Consider the following 21248-nt stretch of genomic DNA (forward strand, 5'->3'; position numbering starts at 1 on the left):
AAAGCTACTAAACTCAGGGTCAAAATCACTTTCATCTTAAAATGGGAGAGTTAATTCAATTCAATTCAATTCAAAGTTTATTCTCTATAAAGATTACAATGTTGAATTTACAGAATTTGGTTGTTGTGTGGTTTACATGTAGTTAAATAATGATTACAGAGTGTACCAATAGAACGCCTAGCATGGCTAGGCATTTCGGGCAGACTTAGTTTAATTCTTTATTTTAAAATATTACAAATTATGAGGTAAGTTGGTATTATGGCTAAGTGACTAAATACTAGTTTGTGAGTTTAGCAATGTGAATGCTTTTGTTTTGGCACAGTACATAGTTTCAGTATTGGAGTATCATAGGATTCATTATTTTAAGATTGAGATTAATATTTCTGTTTATGGTCAAATGGGTGAGTGAGTGTAAGTGTGAACCACCAGGTGGTATTCGTGTAGTTAGTTGATGGGGTTTATCAGGGAGATAAGATGTTTTCTAATGGTAGTTTTGAAGGTGATGAATGTGTCTGCAGTTCTAGAGTTCTCAGGTAGGGTGTTCCAGATTTTAGGGCCTTTGACATACATTGAATTTTTGTAAAGGGTTAGTCGGACATGGGGAATGTCGTAGAGATGTTTGTGTCTGGTGTTATGCCTGTGGGTTCTGTCACAACTATCAAGAAAGCGTTTTAGGTCAAGGTTGATATTGGAGTTTAAGGTCCTGTAGATGTAGATTGCACAGTAGTAAGTGTGGATTTACTGAACAGGGAGTAAGTTTAGATCTATGAAGAGTGGGGGGGTGTATTGCCAGGGATGGGATTTAGTGATTATTCTTACTGCAGCTTTTTATTGGGTTATTATTGGCTTTAGGTGTGTTGCTGCAGTTGATCCCCAAGCACAAATAGCATAGGTGAGGTATGGATAAATAAGTGAGTGGTATAGTGTGAGAAGGGCATTTTGCGGCACATAGTATAGTATCTTGGAGAGGATCCCAACTGTTTTGGATACTTTTTTGGTTATGTGTTGGATATGGGTGCTGAAATTCAGGTTGTTGTCAAGGTATAGGCCTAGGAATTTGCCCTCATTATGTCTGGTAATTAGAGTGTTGTCGATCCTAATGTTAATTTGTGCATCTCCTGCTCTGCTACCAAACATAATATAGTAGGTTTTGTCAGTGTTAAGCGTAAGTTTATTGGCTGTCATCCAAGTCGATATTTTGATCAGCTCCTCGTTAACAATGGTGTTGAGGGTGGCAAGATTAGGGTGAGAGATGACATAAGTCGTGTCGTCAGCAAAGGTTTCAGGTGTTGGGATACGTTTGGAAGATCATTGATGTATATGAGGAAGAGCAGGGGACCAAGGACACTTCCCTGTGGAACTCCAGTATCAAGTGGCCGTGTTGTTGATGCTGTGTCTTTAATGGTAACATACTGATACCTATTAGTAAGGTAAGATACTACATGACATCAGTGAATCCCAGGTGTTTGCTGCGCTGTTTGCTCTAGCTGGCGCTCATTTGAACTGGTGATCCCACAAGGTACTAAGTGGTCCCAGATTTTTTTAATACCGTGCACACTTAGTGTTAGGACCCATTCTATGCTGACATGGCATCTCAGGCCAGTCGTGCCAAATTTGAAGGCAGGAAAATTAAAATGTATATATACGTTTGGGGCACTAGCGGTAAAAACATATATATACATTTGGACCGTTTATGGGTTAACCCTTAAATGGTCCAAACGTATATATACATTCACGTGCATAGCGCCCCAAACGTATATATACGTTTTCTTTGTCATTCATTCAACACTGCCACGATAAGCCTAAGTCACCTAGAAATGAGAGAATGGGTGTATGCACTCACTGTGCACCACATTAAAACAATTGGGGATGCCTGGGTACCATATGCTCTTTTTTCCTATTAAAAAAAAAAAAAATCTCAAAAAATTTGGGGCGCTACGTGAGTGAACATATATATACGTTTGGACCATTTAGGGGTTAAACATCACTGATTAACTCCATAAAATACTACTTTAAAAGGGGTCTTATTAATCAAGTAATCATTCTCTTGTAAATATAATTTTTTTCAGGAAATTTAAAATGTACTTTAATGTATTCATCTTCCTAATGTATATTAAGGACACACTCCTAGTTGTCTGTTTCAAGATAATTGTGAATATACAGTGGACCCCCGCATAGCGAACGCCTTGCATAGTGAACAATCCGCATAGCGAACGCTTTGTTCGCCAAAATTTTGCCCCGCATAGTGGACAAAAATCCGCTCAGCGACCTTCGTCCGAGACGCGTCCATTGTTTACCAGCCAGCCTCCGCGGTAACATTCAAGCATACACTCGGAATATTTCGTATTATTACAGTGTTTTCGGTGCTGTTTCTGGAAAATAAGTGACCATGGGCCCCAAGAAAGCTTCTAGTGCCAACCCTGTGGTAAAAAGGGTGAGAATTAGTATGGAAATTAAGAAAGATTTTGAAGGGTTTGGGGCTAACCCTGAGAAGCCTATGCCAGTTGTGGAATCCATTGTGCCTACTTCAAAAATTAAGGAAATGTGTGCACAGTGGGTTGAACTGCAAACCTTTATGGATGAAAATCACCCTGACACAGCTGTTGCAAGCCGTGCTGGTGACTATTTCAATGACAATGTTATGGCCCATTTTAGACAAATCGTAAAGGAACGGGAGGTACAGAGCTCTATGGACAGATTTGTTGTGCGACAGAGGTCCAGTGACTCTGAAGCTGGTCCTAGTGGCATTAAAAGAAGAAGGGAAGTAACCCCGGAAAAGGACTTGCTACCTCAAGTCCTAATGGAAGGGGATTCCCCTTCTAAACACTAACACTCTCTCTCCCCTCCTCCCATCCCATCAATCATCACCAGATCTTCAATAAAAGTAAGTGTCATGTAATTGTGCATGCCTTTTTCAGTTTGTGTGTACTAAAATTAACATTTTTTTGTGGTAAAAAAATTTTTTTTTCATACTTTTGGGTGTCTTGCACGGATTAATTTTATTTCCATTATTTCTTATGGGGAAAATTAATTCGCATAGCGAACATTTCGCATAACGACCAGCCCTCTTGCACGGATTAAGTTCGCTATGCGGGGGTCCACTGTATTTCTTGAACTGAAATACTAGTAGTCTTCATATTTGTTTCAGGTAGCTAAATTATGTGCTGAGTTTGGGGTGCCTCACTTAGTCAACAATGCTTATGGTCTGCAGTCATCAAAGTGCCTTCACCACATTCAGGAAGCTGGCAGGTGAGATGAAAAAATCTGTAGTTTGCAGTCAGTCTGCAGTTGGTACCTTTACCTTGTCTGCCTACCTGGAGGTCATTCTGGGGGTCAGCGCTTTCACGGACGAGTCGCTAACCAGGCCTCTTGGTAGATCAGGACCTTATCAACCAGGTTGTTACTGCTAGCCACATACAACCCAACACATGAACCACAGCCCAGCTGATCAGGGTGGTCTTTATCACCAACTGCCACAATATACAGGAGATGTTTTTTATTAAAATATCCTATGTGAGTCATTCAAAGCAAAGAATGATAGAAACTTGAGCCTCTGTTTGAAGTAAGCAAGAATGGCTCTTTACAATATATACACTTACCTTATATTACCTGATGTAGTCAGGTAGTTACAGTAAGGTTGCCCCGCTGTTCTCCATAACCTACTACTCATCCCTCTCCCTTTTGCCACCTGATACCCTTGCTTCCTTCCTGCCCTGCAGCGCTGTATAGCCCTTGTGGTTTAGCACTTCTTTTTGATTATAATGATAATACACTAAGGTTTTTGATATGCTGAATAATCCATTTTCTTCCATTGATGGAGAAGCTGCACTGAATATTCTAAAATGCTAGATAATCAATTATTAATTTTTATGGCCTTTTTTTTCCACAACTCTCTTCATAATTTTTTTTTTTTTTACCAAAAACATTGATAATTTGTGTATGTTCATTATAAGTATGTGTGCCAAGTTTGTACATTATATAATTATCATTTTGTGAAGCTGGTTTATAAATATTTTTTCTCAGTTTGTTTTTTGTCCAATACATTGATAATTTGTGTATGTTTTGTGCATGTGTGTAGAGTTGATGTTAGTAGAGATTGCTCAAGAACTGCAAATTATGTACAGCCTCTTCTCACTTAGAGACGTATTTGTTTACTGACAACTCGGACTTAAGACGGGCTATCTGACCAGTATGCATATGTAAATAATGTATATTAGAGCTGATTTCCTCTATTCTGTTTATTACAGTATACAGTACACTACTGTATAAACATTTAAAAATATGCCAGAAATGTTATAAATGGTGCAAAGGTGATATTAAAACAATATCAAAGATGGTTGACAAAAACCCACTACCATTATAGTATGCTCCTCACTTAGTGACTAATTTGTGTACCGACGTGGTCTTAGGAACAGAACTCCATTGTTAAGTGAGGAGAGGCTGTATTTGTAGTTTTGTTAAAGCTCAATTTTTAAAATAAATTTGCCAAATGAGTTGAAAGTTTGTGTGTTTACTCTATGCATGTATGGAGAATTCTTGTTTATTTGGTGTATATTGGTAAAGATCAGTATATTATATAATGAAAATTTTATTACAGTTTAATTGAAGCAGAATTTTTTATTCATATCGGCCATCTGTCACCACAATAACTGTGAACAAATAATGAGGAAACATATTTACTGTTATTCAGTTACTGTCGTACTGTAACTTACAACTAGGCTTTAAATAATAAGATATTACAAGGACCTCAGTGGAAATCAGTCACTTTATCTGACTTTTTTGGGCTATCATGTTACTATGCACGATATTTATGCTTTTGTGTACCGGTACCTAAATAAATGTGCTTACTTACCTGAAATGTTCTCATATCAAAGTTCAGTTGGCCCTGTGAACTGCAGCATCTTCACCCCTCATTCAAAATACATACAGACACTTTACTTCCTACCTTCAGGACTCAAGTCCAGCTAACTGGTTTTTCCCTGAATCCATTCATAAATGTTACTTTGAGATTCAGTAAGGTCCATCTCCTCAGGGATAGACAGTGCCCCTCATAAACTAGCAGTAGTCCTTGCTCAGGACTTGGTCAAACTGGTATGACCAGTCAGGTGCATTTACAATACTCAGATTTTTGGGATTCATGTCAGAGATTACAGTATCAAACATAAGATGTTTGTGAGTTTTGACATCAAGGTCCTGTTCTCCAGTGTCTCCACAGATGAAGCTAAAGGCCGTCTCTGCCATACCCCTTCATGTGTAGTCACACTTATATGTCATGATAGCTTCTTGATCCAACGGTTGTGTCAGAGATGTCATAGTCATTGCTAAAAATACAATCAGCACATTTGAGTCCAGAGACTGTAAGATTCCAGAATAAGGGTGTTATCGAATTCAAATTTTTATTTTTATTTTATGGGGTACAACAATACAGCCTCTCTTCACTTAGCAACGTACTCGTTTACTGGCTACTCGGAGTTATGACCAGCTTTCCGACCAATATGCAAACCTAACTAATGTATATTAGGGCTGATTTCCTCTATTCTGTTTATTACAGTACAGCCTCTACTCACTTAAAGAAGGAGTTTCATTCCTAAGACCACGTTGGTAAACGAATTCATCACTAAACAAGGAGCACACTGTAATGGTAGTGGGCTTGTATCACCCATCTATGATATTGTTTTAACCCTTTGAGGGTCCAGAGGCCAAATCTCAGTGTGACAGCCAGGGTCCAAGAATTTAAAAAAAAAAATTTGTTATTTTGCACTGCATGCTGCAGGATTTGTTTTATGTGGTTCACAATTACCATTCTCTCATATCTAGGCCCAAATTTACCGCTCACAGCTTATCTGAGTGAGCTAAGCTCATGTCGTAGAACTACGGCTTGGACCCAGGCTTCAAAGCTGTTGAACTATGGGACGGACCCTCAAAGGGTTAATTTCACCTTTGCCCCATTTAGTATATTTTTAAATTTTTATACGGTAGTGTACTGTATATTGTAATAAACAGAATAGAGGAAATCAACTCTAAAATACATTATTTAGGTATTCATATTGGTCAGAGAGCCCATCGCAAGTCCGAGTCGTCAGTAAACAAGTACGTCGCTAAGTGAGGAGAGGCTGTATGCAGTACACTACTATATAAACATTTAAAAATATACTAAAAATGTTATAAATGGTGCAAAGGTGACATTAAAACAATATTTAAAGATGGTTGACACAAACCCACTACCAGTACAACACAGCTAGCCCTCCACTTTCGCGAGTTCCACTTTTGCAAGCTTCGAACATTTGCAAATGCCCAGTCGCCCAATCATATTTACCAAACAAATGTGGGAAAAGAATCCTCCTTCTTCTTGATAATGCTCCAGGTCGCCCACCATCACTGGAGGGAATGTGTGAAGATGTTGCAGGAGGGTGAGGTGAAAGAACTGGTTGAGGAACATGCACTGGGCCTAAATGATGAAGAATTGTTGGAGATTGTGCAGGCAGAGAGTGAGGATGAAGAAGAGGAGAGTGTTGCTGAGGCCAATCAACCTCAAACCCTTGAAAAACTAGGGCAAGCAATCAAAATGACAGCACAGCCCAAAAAAATTTTGAAGGTGATGAGCAACATTGATAGGAGCATAATTCCCTATAAAACTCCGTTTGTAGATATGAAGAGGAAACGGTCTCAGTTGCCCATCACAATGTTCTTTCATGTGTTTTATGATTGTTTGTGGTTCAATAGGTTAAGGAAGCAGTATTCTTAGGAAAAGTAAATGGTATTATTATATTTCCCTACAATATATTTTCGCATCAGAGCATTTGCAAATGCTACAGTACAGTATTATATTTCCCTACATCATATTTGCATACCAAACATTCAGGAATTTTCAAGATTCGCGAGGTTCTTGATCCCCTAACCCTTGCGACTGTGGAGGGCCTCCTGTATGCTCCTCACTTAATAACCAATTCGTTTACCGACCTGCTCTTAGGAACAGAACTCGGTCATTAAGTGAGTAGAGGCTGTAATGTAGTTTATATGTAATAAATCATTGTTAGGCACAAAAGAAAGTCACTAATGTGTAATATATTTTGCAGAAGATTCAGGAGAACCTTGATTGTTCGGTTCATGTTTGACCAGGTATATCTTCACTGCAGGAATAAGATGATTCCTCAACTAATCAGCATTCTAACTTATCTGTGTTATCTTGGTAAATGACAAACAAAAGGCCAAGGAATTTTGTTTTGTCGTTTTAACCCGTAAACGGTCCAAGCAGATCTACGTTCACATGCGTAGTGCTCCAAAAGTAGATCTACTTTTTTTTTAAGTATTTTCAAATAAACAAAAAAAAAAAAGTAGATCAAAGTTTTTTTTACACATTTTCAAATGTAAAAAAAAAAAAAAGAAGATCTACTTTTTTTACATACTTTCAAATGTTGAAAAAACGTATATATACGTTTGGACCGTTTACGGGTTAAAGAACTGGACGTCTCTGAGTGACAAATAACCATAGACTTGTAGAGTATGTACTTGAAATCACCTGTTGCATTAGTGCATAGAAGCAAGCTGAAGCTAATTTTGCTAATTTTGGTTGTTGATGCCATTTTTTCTCATCACAGCTCTGTCTAATCATCATTAAACGGTTGATAAACAGGGTAACTCTTCTCAGAAATAATTCCCACAAACTTGGCAGGGAAGTGTCCTGTGTTTACATGATCAGCCGATTCACTTTCACTGTTAAATTTTATATTAAGCTGCTGACTACATGTTTAAGTCTCTCACACCAACCAGTACTGAATGTGCACCCTTGTGAAGGCTCTCCATCCTTGTAACTCACACTTCTTTAGCAGAAAGGGTTTCTGTTTTATCATGTGAGCACTAAGTGAGGCACTTTTCTTTGGTTTTCCTCAGTCCACACATTCAGTAACAGTTCTCTCTTGTTGAGCTGTATTGATCTGTTTCTCATTCTTTTCAGTAGGTCATTATCTGGATTATTCACTGCACCATCTCTTTATTTTCTTCTCACCGACTCAGATGGTGCCAATTGTTAATTTTCTGATCCAAAGACTCGGTTAGTGTGTATTATATGTGACCTGCCACAGAGCATGTCTAATACCTCATTTTTATTTGAAACTGTTAAGAGTTTCATACTTAATTTTCTTGAAGATTGAGACACTTATGCAGCATATGGGAATCTTTATTCAGGAAACGTTTCGCCACACAGTGGCTTCATCAGTCCAATACAAAGAGGAAGGCGTAAGGAGAGGAGGAGTACGAGGTAATCAGTCCCTCAGCCTGGAGTCGATGTGTTCAGTCCATCAATCTTGTAGAATGTACAGCACAGGGCCGAAGACGTGGCTTATATACTGTAGTGAGGTGAGGTGAAACAGGCGGAGGCGGGGTCATAGTGGTACCATCCACTACTTCGACTAGTGGATGGTACCACTATGACCCCGCCTCCGCCTGCTTCGCCTCACCTCACTACAGTATATAAGCCACGTCTTCGGCCCTGTGCTGTACATTCTACGAGATTGATGGACTGAACACATCGACTCCAGGCTGAGGGACTGATTACCTCATACTCCTCCTCTCCTTACGCCTTCCTCTTTGTATTGGACTGATGAAGCCACTGTGTGGCGAAACGTTTCCTGAATAAAGATTCCCATATGCTGCATAAGTGTCTCAATCTTCAACTTGTCGGTTTTTCAAACCATTCATCACAACTGTCAGACACTGCAGCATCATGGGATCTTGTTACAAAGAATTCTTCAACACTTGTTCAACCTTTGGACGAAGACCTACTTCGACTAGTGGATGGTACCACTATGACCCCGCCTCCGCCTGCTTCACCTCACCTCACTACAGTATATAAGCCACATCTTCGGCCCTGTGCTGTACATTCTACAAGATTGATGGACTGAACACATCGACTCCAGGCTGAGGGACTGATTACCTCGTACTCCTCCTCTCCTTACACCTTCCTCTTTGTATTGGACTGATGAAGCCACTGTGTGGCGAAACGTTTCCTGAATAAAGATTCCCATATGCTGCATAAGTGTCTCAATCTTCAACTTGCCGGTTTTTCAAACCATTCATCACACTTAATTTTCTTCTTGGCACCTCCAGCATAACTAGTATTTCTTGTGGGTGCCATGGTTAATATCCAGAAATGCGAGAGAGTAATGATACTTAAACCTTAGAGATACCGGAAGGTCATTTCCGGGGGTCAATGCCCTCACGGCCCAGTCTTAGACCAAGCCTCTTGGAGGATCAGGGCCTGATCAACCAGGCTGTTACTGCTGGCTGCACACAGTCCAACATATGAACCACAGTTCGGCTGGTCAGAAGAACTTACCCAGTACCCCCTTGTAGACAACCAGAAGTTTGTTGGTAATACCCCGTAGGCATGGAGGGAGGACATTGAAGAGTCTCGGACCTCAGACACTTATTGAGTTCTCTCTTAGTGTACAGTGGACCCTCAGTTTTCGTGTTTAATCCGTTCCAGAGAGATCGGCGAAAACTGAAACCATTGTCTCCATAAGAAATAATGTAAATTCAGTTTATCCATTCCAGAAACCCAGAAGTATTAAAAAAAAAAATTATTTTTTTACCTTAAAGATAGATTTACAAAAGAATGAACATTCAACATGATACTTACCTGTATTGAAGGCTGTTGTTGATGGATGGAAGACAGGGAGGAGGAGACAAGGAAGAGAGGTTATTGTTTGGAAGGGGAATCCCCCTCCATAATGACTCGAGGTACCCAGTGCTTATCTTTGGTCACTTTTTAATGCCACTAGGAACAGTTTGAGAGTCACTGGACCCCTGTCGCACAAAAAATTGGTCTGGAAAGCTCTATTTCTGGCATCTCTTCAAATTTTTTTTTATTTTTTTTTTATTATCACACTGGCCGATTCCCACCAAGGCAGGGTGGCCCGAAAAAGAAAAACTTTCACCATCATTCACTCCATCACTGTCTTGCCAGAAGGGTGCTTTACACTACAGTTTTTAAACTGCAACATTAACACCCCTCCTTCAGAGTGCAGGCACTGTACTTCCCATCTCCAGGACTCAAGTCCGGCCTGCCGGTTTCCCTGAATCCCTTCATAAATGTTACTTTGCTCACACTCCAACAGCACGTCAAGTATTAAAAACCATTTGTCTCCATTCACTCCTATCAAACACGCTCACGCATGCCTGCTGGAAGTCCAAGCCCCTCGCACACAAAACCTCCTTTACCCCCTCCCTCCAACCCTTCCTAGGCCGACCCCTACCCCGCCTTCCTTCCACTACAGACTGATACACTCTTGAAGTTATTCTGTTTCGCTCCATTCTCTCTACATGTCCGAACCACCTCAACAACCCTTCCTCAGCCCTCTGGACAACAGTTTTGGTAATCCCGCACCTCCTCCTAACTTCCAAACTACGAATTCTCTGCATTATATTCACACCACACATTGCCCTCAGACATGACATCTCCACTGCCTCCAGCCTTCTCCTCGCTGCAACATTCATCACCCATGCTTCACACCCATATAAGAGCGTTGGTAAAACTATACTCTCATACATTCCCCTCTTTGCCTCCAAGGACAAAGTTCTCTGTCTCCACAGACTCCTAAGTGCACCACTCACTCTTTTTCCCTCATCAATTCTATGATTCACCTCATCTTTCATAGACCCATCCGCTGACACGTCCACTCCCAAATATCTGAATACGTTCACCTCCTCCATACTCTCTCCCTCCAATCTGATATTCAATCTTTCATCACCTAATCTTTTTGTTATCCTCATAACCTTACTCTTTCCTGTATTCACCTTTAATTTTCATCTTTTGCACACCCTACCAAATTCATCCACCAATCTCTGCAGCTTCTCTTCAGAATCTCCCAAGAGCACAGTGTCATCAGCAAAGAGCAGCTGTGACAACTCCCACCCTGTGTGTGATTCTTTATCTTTTAACTCCACGCCTCTTGCCAAGACCCTCGCATTTACTTCTCTTACAACCCCATCTATAAATATATTAAACAACCACGGTGACATCACACATCCTTGTCTAAGGCCTACTTTTACTGGGAAAAAATTTCCCTCTTTTCTACATACTCTAACTTGAGCCTCACTATCCTCGTAAAAACTCTTCACTGCTTTCAGTAACCTACCTCCTACACCATACACTTGCAACATCTGCCACATTGCCCCCCTATCCACCCTGTCATACGCCTTTTCCAAATCCATAAATGCCACAAAGACCTCTTTAGCCTTATCTAAATACTGTTCACTTATATGTTTCACTGTAAACACCTGGTCCACACACCCCCTACCTTTCCTAAAGCCTCCTTGTTCATCTGCTATCCTATTCTCCGTCTTACTCTTAATTCTTTCAATTATAACTCTACCATACACTTTACCAGGTACACTCAACAGACTTATCCCCCTATAATTTTTGCACTCTCTTTTATCCCCTTTGCCTTTATACAAAGGAACTATGCATGCTCTCTGCCAATCCCTAGGTACCTTACCCTCTTCCATACATTTCTTAAATAATTGCACCAACCACTCCAAAACTATATCCCCACCTGCTTTTAACATTTCTATCTTTATCCCATCAATCCCGGCTGCCTTACCCCCTTTCATTTTACCTACTGCCTCACGAACTTCCCCCACACTCACAACTGGCTCTTCCTCACTCCTACAAGATGTTATTCCTCCTTGCCCTATACACGAAATCACAGCTTCCCTATCTTCATCAACATTTAACAATTCCTCAAAATATTCCCTCCATCTTCCCAATACCTCTAACTCTCCATTTAATAACTCTCCTCTCCTATTTTTAACTGACAAATCCATTTGTTCTCTAGGCTTCCTTAACTTGTTAATCTCACTCCAAAACTTTTTCTTATTTTCAACAAAATTTGTTGATAACAGCTCACCCACTCTCTCATTTGCTCTCTTTTTACATTGCTTCACCACTCTCTTAACCTCTCTCTTTTTCTCCATATACTCTTCCCTCCTTGCATCACTTCTACTTTGTAAAAACTTCTCATATGCTAACTTTTTCTCCCTTACTACTCTCTTTACATCATCATTCCACCAATCGCTCCTCTTCCCTCCTGCACCCACTTTCCTGTAACCACAAACTTCTGCTGAACACTCTAACACTACATTTTTAAACCTACCCCATTCCTCTTCGACCCCATTGCCTATGCTCTCATTAGCCCATCTATCCTCCAATAGCTGTTTATATCTTACCCTAACTGCCTCCTCTTTTAGTTTATAAACCTTCACCTCTCTCTTCCCTGATGCTTCTATTCTCCTTGTATCCCATCTACCTTTTACTCTCAGTGTAGCTACAACTAGAAAGTGATCTGATATATCTGTGGCCCCTCGATAAACATGTACATCCTGAAGTCTACTCAACAGTCTTTTATCTACTAATACATAATCCAACAAACTACTGTCATTTCGCCCTACATCATATCGTGTATACTTATTTATCCTCTTTTTCTTAAAATATGTATTACCTATAACTAAACCCCTTTCTATACAAAGTTCAATCAAAGGGCTCCCATTATCATTTACACCTGGCACCCCAAACTTACCTACCACACCCTCTCTAAAAGTTTCTCCTACTTTAGCATTCAGGTCCCCTACCACAATTACTCTCTCACTTGGTTCAAAGGCTCCTATACATTCACTTAACATCTCCCAAAATCTCTCTCTCTCCTCTGCATTCCTCTCTTCTCCAGGTGCATACACGCTTATTATGACCCACTTCTCGCATCCAACCTTTACTTTAATCCACATAATTCTCGAATTTACACATTCATATTCTCTTTTCTCCTTCCATAACTGATCATTTAACATTACTGCTACCCCTTCCTTTGCTCTAACTCTCTCAGATACTCCAGATTTAATCCCATTTATTTCCCCCCACTGAAACTCTCCTACCCCCTTCAGCTTTGTTTCGCTTAGAGCCAGGACATCCAACTTCTTTTCATTCATAACATCAGCAATCATCTGTTTCTTGTCATCCGCACTACATCCACGCACATTTAAACAACCCAGTTTTATAAAGTTTTTCTTCTTCTCTTCAAAATTTCCCTAAAATGGGACATGGCATTGTCATTCCTCCACAAATGTTTGCACCCTACTCCACATTGCTTAAATCACTACCACTCTCTACCACCATCACAACCACCCTCTACCACCATTACAACCACCCTCTACCACCATCACTATGACTCTACCACCATTACAACCACCCTCTACCACCATCACTACCACCCTCTACCACCATCATTACCACCCTTTACCACCATCACTACCACTCTCTACCACCATTACAACCACCTGCTACCACCATCACTACCACTCTACCACCATTACAACCACCATCACTATCACTCTCTACCACCATCACTATCACTCTACCACCATTACAACCACCCTCTACCACCATCACTACCACTCTCTACCACCATTACAACCACCCTCTACCACCATCACTACCACTCTCTACCACCATTACAACCACCCTCTACCACCATCACTACCACCATCAGTACCACCCTCTACCACCATCACTACCACCCTCTACCACCATCACTACCACCCTCTACCACCATCACTACCACTCTCTACCAGCATCACTACTACTCTCTGCCACCATCACAACCACCCTCTGCCACCATTACAACCACCCTCTACCACCATCACTACCACTCTCTGCCACCATTACAACCACCCTCTACCACCATCACTACCACTCTCTACTACCATTACAACCACCCTCTACCACCATCACTACCACTCTCTACCACCATTACAACCACCCTCTACCACCATCACTACCACCCTTTACCACCATCACTTCCACCCTCTACCACCATCACTACCATCCTCAACCACCATCACTACCACCCTCTACCACCATCACTACCATCCTCTACCACCATCACTACCATCCTCTACCACCATCACTACCACTCTACCACCATCACTACCACTACCACCATCACTACCACCCTCTACCACCATCACAACCACCCTTTACCACCATCACAACCACCCTCTACCACCATCTCTACCACCCTCTACCACCATCATTACCACTCTCTACCACCATCACTACCACTCTCTACCACCATCACTACCACTACTGTCATCACTACCACTCTCTACCACCATCACTACCACCCTCTACCAAAATCACTTCCATTCTCTACCACCATCACTACCACTACCACCCTATACCACCATCACTACCACTCTCTACCACCATTACAACTACCCTCTACCACCATCACTACCACCCTCTACCACCATCACTACCACCCTCAACCACCATCATTACCACCCTCTCCCACTACCACTACCACTCTCTACCACCATCACTACCACTCTCTACCACCATCACTACCACTCTCTACCACCACCACTTTCATATTTTTCTGCAATCTTTTTCTTTAATTCTACGGTGTTCCTCACTTTCTTCACCAAAGGACTGGCACTAGCAGCTTTCTTCGGGCTCATGGAGGCTTATTTAGCAGTCACTCACAATAAACAAGTGCCAATAACAATGAAATATTACGAAATGTTTCGTACGACTTCACAGGATATGTTCACTCACCGAGAAACAACACGACACTGCCTCAGAATGCGTGTGGGAAGTGGCTTTGTGTGCACTCTGGGCATTGGACAGGTTCCGTACCATTGGAGTAAACGAAATCAATATTTTGACGAAAAAACTGGACTAAAGCAGAAATCATTGATAATGGAGATCGACGAAAAGGGAGGGTCCACTGTACTTATCTTGCCCCTGATTTTAAATGGAGGTATTTTGCACTGTCTGCCGAGGCTTTTGTTGTCATACAGAGTTATTTCAGTGTTAAGGTTTGGAATCAGTCTTTCCAGGATTATCCTGGAATACAGTTTATGGGACTTCGAGCATTCCCAGTAGTTTAGATGCCTGGTTGAGTGTATATAAGCAGTAAAAGTTCTCTTTACATTTTCCAGCTCAACAATCTTACCTGCCTTAAAAGGGAGGTGATCAGTATACAGCAGTATTCCAGCAAGGGGGTGGCACAGCCATATACTACTCAGACCAACTAGAATGTATCACTAATACTTGCACAAGGGATGAACATGGGGAATATATAATAGCCAAATTCAAATCCAAATACCTACAAAAACCTCTCACATTGATAAACATTTACAGAGTTCCACAGTCAAACATTAGCCAATTTAGTCAAAACCTAGGAAGTATGATAACTGATGCACGCATGAACAAAGATCACTTACTACTCTCAGGTGACTTCAATATAAATCTCCTGCAAGACCAGGACCCACACGTTACTGAATTCACAAACACAATGAGTAACTGTATGTTGCTACCAACAGTAACAAAACCTACAAGAGTTACAGAGACTAGTGTTTCCCTACTTGACCACATCTGGACCAACACCATATCCCCTTTAAAATCAGGCATAATTACAGATAATACCACAGACCACTACCCTACTTTTCTCATAACAACTCTTGGTAAATTACCCCAAGACACTACTAAAGTCACCTTCAGACTTCACAATGAGGCAGCCATTAATAACTTCACAACAGCAGTAGCAAACATTGACTGGCACACTGAGCTAGAAATCTATACAGATATTGACGAATGTATTAATAATTTTCTAAAAAAGACCCAATACCTCTATAACAAGCACTGCCCCAAAAAAACTAAACAGATGACAGCTAAGAGACTGAACAGTCCCTGGTTAACACCCAGCATTCTCAAATCCATAAATACAAAACACCAATATGAAAAACAGTACAGAATGGGTCACATAACCAGAGACCAAACAAAACGTTACTCGTCAATCCTAACCAGCCTGATAAGAAGGGCAAAAAAATTGTATTATGAGAACAGATTATCCAACTTACGAGGTGATATAAAAAAGACCTGGAAAACCCTATCAGAAATTCTAGGAACAAAAAAGATATCACGAAATAGCGAAATAAAATTAGCAAAATCAGATGAACCCCAACTCCCACCAACAGAAACAGCAAACAGACTCAATGACTTCTTCTCCACTATAGGACAAAACCTTGCCAATAAAATCCCAAGCTCAGATACCCCACCAAATGACTACCTCACTGGCAACTACCCGAACACACTGTTCCTAGCTCCGACTAACCCATACGAAGTCTCCCTTATTATCAACACGCTAAAAAACAAGGCAGGAGATTTAAATACCTTACCACCCTTTATATACAAAAAAGTGTCACAAGTGCTATCACCAATCATTGCAACACTCTTTAACAAATCCATTGAATCCTCCACCTTCCCTACAGTACTCAAAATAGCAAGGGTCACCCCGATTCACAAAGGAGGAGACCAAACAGAGTTGAATAACTATAGGCCAATATCCAACTTACACCCTCTCTCAAAAATCTTCGAAAAATTAATTCATAAACGAATCTACTCCTACCTTATCTCCCAAAACATACTCAACCCCTGCCAATTTGGATTCAGGCCAAATAAAAATACTAATGATGCTATTATACACATGCTAGAACATATATACACTGCAATAGAGAAAAAAGAAGTCCCACTGGGGATCTTCATTGACTTACGTAAAGCTTTTGATACAGTTAACCATGACTTGCTCCACGTAAAATTGTCACACTATGGTATAAGAGGGCACTCCCTCAACTACCTCAAGTCATACCTCAGCAACAGAAGCCAATATGTGTATGCAAATGGGGCAAACTCTTCTGCACAACCAATTACAGTTGGTGTCCCACAGGGAAGTGTCCTTGGCCCTCTTCTCTTTCTCCTATACATAAATGACCTACCAAATGCTTCGCAATTACTCAAACCCACACTATTTGCAGATGACACTACATACGTCTTCTCCCACCCGAGCCCAGTCATGCTAGCCAATACTGTAAATACCGAATTACAGAAAATATCTACCTGGATGAGGACTAACAAACTTACACTAAACATTGACAAAATCTACTTCATTCAGTTTGGTAACAGAGCTACAGATGTCCCTCTTAACATAATGATAAACGGATCACCTATCACAAAGCTAACAGAGGGAAAATTCTTAGGAATCCACCTTGATAATAGACTCAAATTTCATACACATATACAACAAATTTCTAAGAAAATTTCCAAGACTGTAGGCATACTATCGAAGATACGGTACTATGCTCCACAGTCAGCCCTCCTGGCCCTATATCACTCTCTTATTTACCTCTATCTCACCTATGGAATTTGTGCATGGGGCTCAACAACAAGTAACCATCTCAGACCACTAATTACCCAACAAAAGGCTGCAGTTAGAATGATAACAAATTCTCACTATAGGCAGCACACTCCACCAATATTCAATACACTAAACCTATTCACCATACAAAACATTCATACTTATTACTGCACCTATTACATACATAGAACACTTAACTCTGATATTAACCCTCCCCTCAAACATCTCCTTGCCAACCTCAACAGAACACATGACCATAACACAAGGCACAGATCACTCTTTGATGTTCCTCGTGTCCATCTCACACTATGCAAAAACTCAATGCACATAAAAGGCCCTAAAATCTGGAACTCATTACCTGTAAATATAAAAGAAACACTACCTGTTTATAAATTCAAGTCTCTTCTCAAAGATCACTTACTCACCCAAAACCAAATAAATACTGAATAACTGAACCTTATAAATTGTATATCTTAAATGTTTCTCACAATTATATCACATAAATGTTAAACCTAAAACCCAATCTAACTTTATTATTTTTTAAATACACTACCTAACAGAATACTCCATTCTACTGAATATACAACAATGCATACAACCATATGACCTGTCTTTGTAATACTCACTTGTGCTTTATAGTAATCTGTTTACATTAAAGTTTTATCACTGATGTCATCATTGCTTAGTTCATCTTAAGTTAATTTTAAGCCAGCCCGTAATGCTATGCATAGTATAAGTGGCTTTGGCATGCTGCTCTTATCTGTATTTTTTGTACCTCTGTATGTGTGCACAAATTTTTAAATAAATAAATAAATAAATAAATAGAGAGAGCAAGTGACTTGAAGAGGATCATCATTGGCTGAGCATTTCTTGTCTTGATAGTTCTAGTTATCCAGTCTATCATTATCCTTGCAGTAGCAATGACAGCTTGGTTGTGATCCTGGAATGTGATATCATCCAATATCATTACTCCAAAGTCATGCAAATGGGACTTTCACTCTGCTTGTTTTACAGCACAGTTGATCAGTCATCCACAAAGCACTGAGGCATCTTGAGTGGACTGGTAACCATTGCACTGATCTCACCTGCTAGGCCCAAGCTGACACAAAGCACTGAGGCAGCTTGAATGGACTGGCAACCATAGCACTGATCTCCCCTGCTAGGCCCAAGCTGACACAAAGCACTAAGGCAGCTTGAGTAGACTGGCAACCATAGCAGTGGTCTCACTTGCTAGGTCCAAACTGGCACAAAGCACTGAGGCAGCTTGAGTGGACTGGCAACCATAGCAGTGGTCTCATCTGCAAGGCCCAAGCTGACACAAAGGAGAAAATTATCCAGAGTACTAACTGGTGGTTTTGCACATGACTAGTGAGCTCTTCACAAATTATGGCACATGTCAGGGAGCTTAATGTGAGAGCCAAATAACAGTTGAGCTTTTTCAGTCATGTGTTTCTGAATTAGCATATTTGGGGGCTGCCTTATCCAGGGGTCAAGTTACTCTATTACCTCTCTCTTCCCATTGTTCTCCTGACTCCTTGTGTTATTTACAATATCGTATGTATTAGAGGCCATCTGTAGCAAAATGATTCTTTAATAAATAACTTAGTCATTGCATATATGTTTCTTTCCACAACTTATTGTAATACCCATTCAAAATACCATATTCTGCATTTCCTTCATTCAGTAAAGCTACCAAACAGAAAGGTTAAAATCATTTAAGATTTTAAATTAGCCTAAAATGTGATAGACATGCTGGATATCCAGGTGAATACCATTCGTAATTATCTATTATTTTCCTGCCATATTTCATATCCTGAACAAATTTCATCTACATAAAATTGGTTGTCCTTGGGTTATGAAATCCTCATCTCAGCTATGTAATAAATCTTGAAATTTCAGGAATGTCTTATAGTTCTATATTTTACTTGTCATTTTTTGTAGGTCTTTGAAAATTCTTCACTGTGATACATTGTCATTTTTTTCTTTAGAGTTGGTCGTGTCGATGCCTTTGTGCAGAGCACTGACAAGAACTTCATGGTGCCTGTTGGTGGTGCTATCATTGCTAGCTTCAATACCAAATTCATTGAGGAAGTTGGCAAGATGTATCCCGGTGAGAGGCTACAAAATGTTTGTTAAAACTGAATATTATATTTTGTATACCTTAGATTGTTTGTGTTGATTTTAAGCTTTAAATGCTCTACACACTCCAGATTGAAAGCCCCTTCTGTGTCTACAATTTTCTCAAGGTATTGACACTGACAATGCAATATTTGATGTAAAACTTATGCAATTACACAAGTGTGAAGTTGGAGGTTGAGGAGTATTTTACACAACAGTAATTAGGCTCATTTTGAGGCCTCTTCTAGGCCATTTTCAGTGCTCAAACTGACACACCTCTCAGCTGTTTCACTAGAATGCTTTCTACACAATCTGTTGATCTCAAGAAACTCCTAATTGAACTATCACAACTACCCTATTACCCATGCAGAAGTCAGTAATCTAATCAGTTTTCATCTCTAGTATTTTTAACAATTTCCAGTTTGAAGATTGAGACACTTGTGCACCATATGGGAATCTTTATTTAGGAAACGTTTCACCACACAGTGGCTTCATCAGTCCAATACAAAGCAGAGAGGTGCAAGAAGAGGAGGAGATTGAGGTAATCAGTCCCTCAGCCTGGAGTCGATGTGTTCAGTCCATCAGATGTTGCACATGTGTCTTAACTTTCATCTTGTCAGTATTTTATACTTTTCTTGCACAACTTTGTGAGGGATGGTAAAATCGCAGTTAGGAAACAACCCACTGGGAAGAGAGACTTCATCTCTATGGAATACGAACTAAAAACATTCCCAATTGAGGCTGGGTTAACAATATCAGAATAAAGTGCAAATTATACCCACCATCCATGAATAGTGTTATGAATCACCCTGTAACAGTTATATACTGCCATAAAATTTGTTCCGTAAAATTCTAATACCCCCATACTACTTTTGAATTTCACTTGTATTCAATTACAGAATCTCTCTCTTTATTATTTTTATTATTATTATTATTTCTTCTACTTTATCAAATATTTGCAACTTACCACATCATTGTCTTATTTTATTCTAATTGTAACTTACTACTATAGCATTGTCCTAGTTAACTATTACTGCCCTATTTTATTTTATACTTTATTGCTCAACCTTATTCTAAACTTTTTATTATTGCCCTATTTTATTTTATACTTGCTTTATTGCCCTATTTTATTTTATACTTACTTTATTGCCTAATTTTATTTTAGACTTTTTTAAGCTTTTTTTTTTTTTTCAACAAACCAGCTGTATCCCACCAAGGCAGGGTGGCCCAAAAAGAAAAACGAAAGTTTCTCTTTTTAAATTTAGTAATTTATACAGGAGAAGGGGTTACTAGCCCCTTGCTCCCTTTTTTAAACCTATTGTTGCCAAATATTCAAGCTTGTATATTCAGCTACAACTTTTTTTTAATGTCTGTTATGTACCATCTTACTATCATAGTACAGTGGACCCTCGGTTAATGCCTTTAATCCGTTTCAGAGAGCTAGCCTTTAACCAATTTAGCCTTTAACCCTTTCAGGGTCCAAGGCCAAAATCGGAAGGGGTGCTCCAGTGTCCAAGAAATTTTGAAAAAAAAAAACAAAAAAAAATTCTTACAGAATTAAAGAGTATATTTTTGTGAAGGTAATAAAACAAAAAAAAATTTCTGATGAGTACTTACCGAGATACAGTGGCGAGAAGTTGACCCAAAATGACCAGGTGGCGGCAACATCGACGATTTCCACAAACGCGCATTTCTTTATTTTACGTTTTTTTTATACTTTTTTCTTTTCTTTTCTAATTTTTTTCTTTTCCTACTAACATTTGGGGCCTGAGAGACCAATACTGTATATAATGTATATAGTATATAAACTCACTGTATTGAACACAATAACTGCTCTAAAGTTTTTATCATAATATTGTTTACCACTTTTGTTTATTACAATAA

General features: G+C 39.8%; 1 protein-coding gene across 3 annotated transcripts in view; it reads left to right on the top strand.

The window, feature by feature from the left end:
• Window positions 1–21248, top strand: part of SecS (Sec synthetase) — a 172739-nt gene that overhangs the window by 107950 nt on the left and 43541 nt on the right. For all 3 annotated transcript variants that reach the window (XM_070103690.1, XM_070103689.1, XM_053797580.2), the window contains exons 7-8: window positions 3149–3249; window positions 19235–19356. In XM_070103690.1, the coding sequence (XP_069959791.1) occupies window positions 3149–3249; window positions 19235–19356 (223 nt within the window). The remainder of the gene's footprint in view (window positions 1–3148; window positions 3250–19234; window positions 19357–21248) is intronic.

This window comes from Cherax quadricarinatus, chromosome 86 (assembly GCF_038502225.1).
Source record: "Cherax quadricarinatus isolate ZL_2023a chromosome 86, ASM3850222v1, whole genome shotgun sequence".
NCBI classification, from domain to species: domain Eukaryota; kingdom Metazoa; phylum Arthropoda; class Malacostraca; order Decapoda; family Parastacidae; genus Cherax; species Cherax quadricarinatus.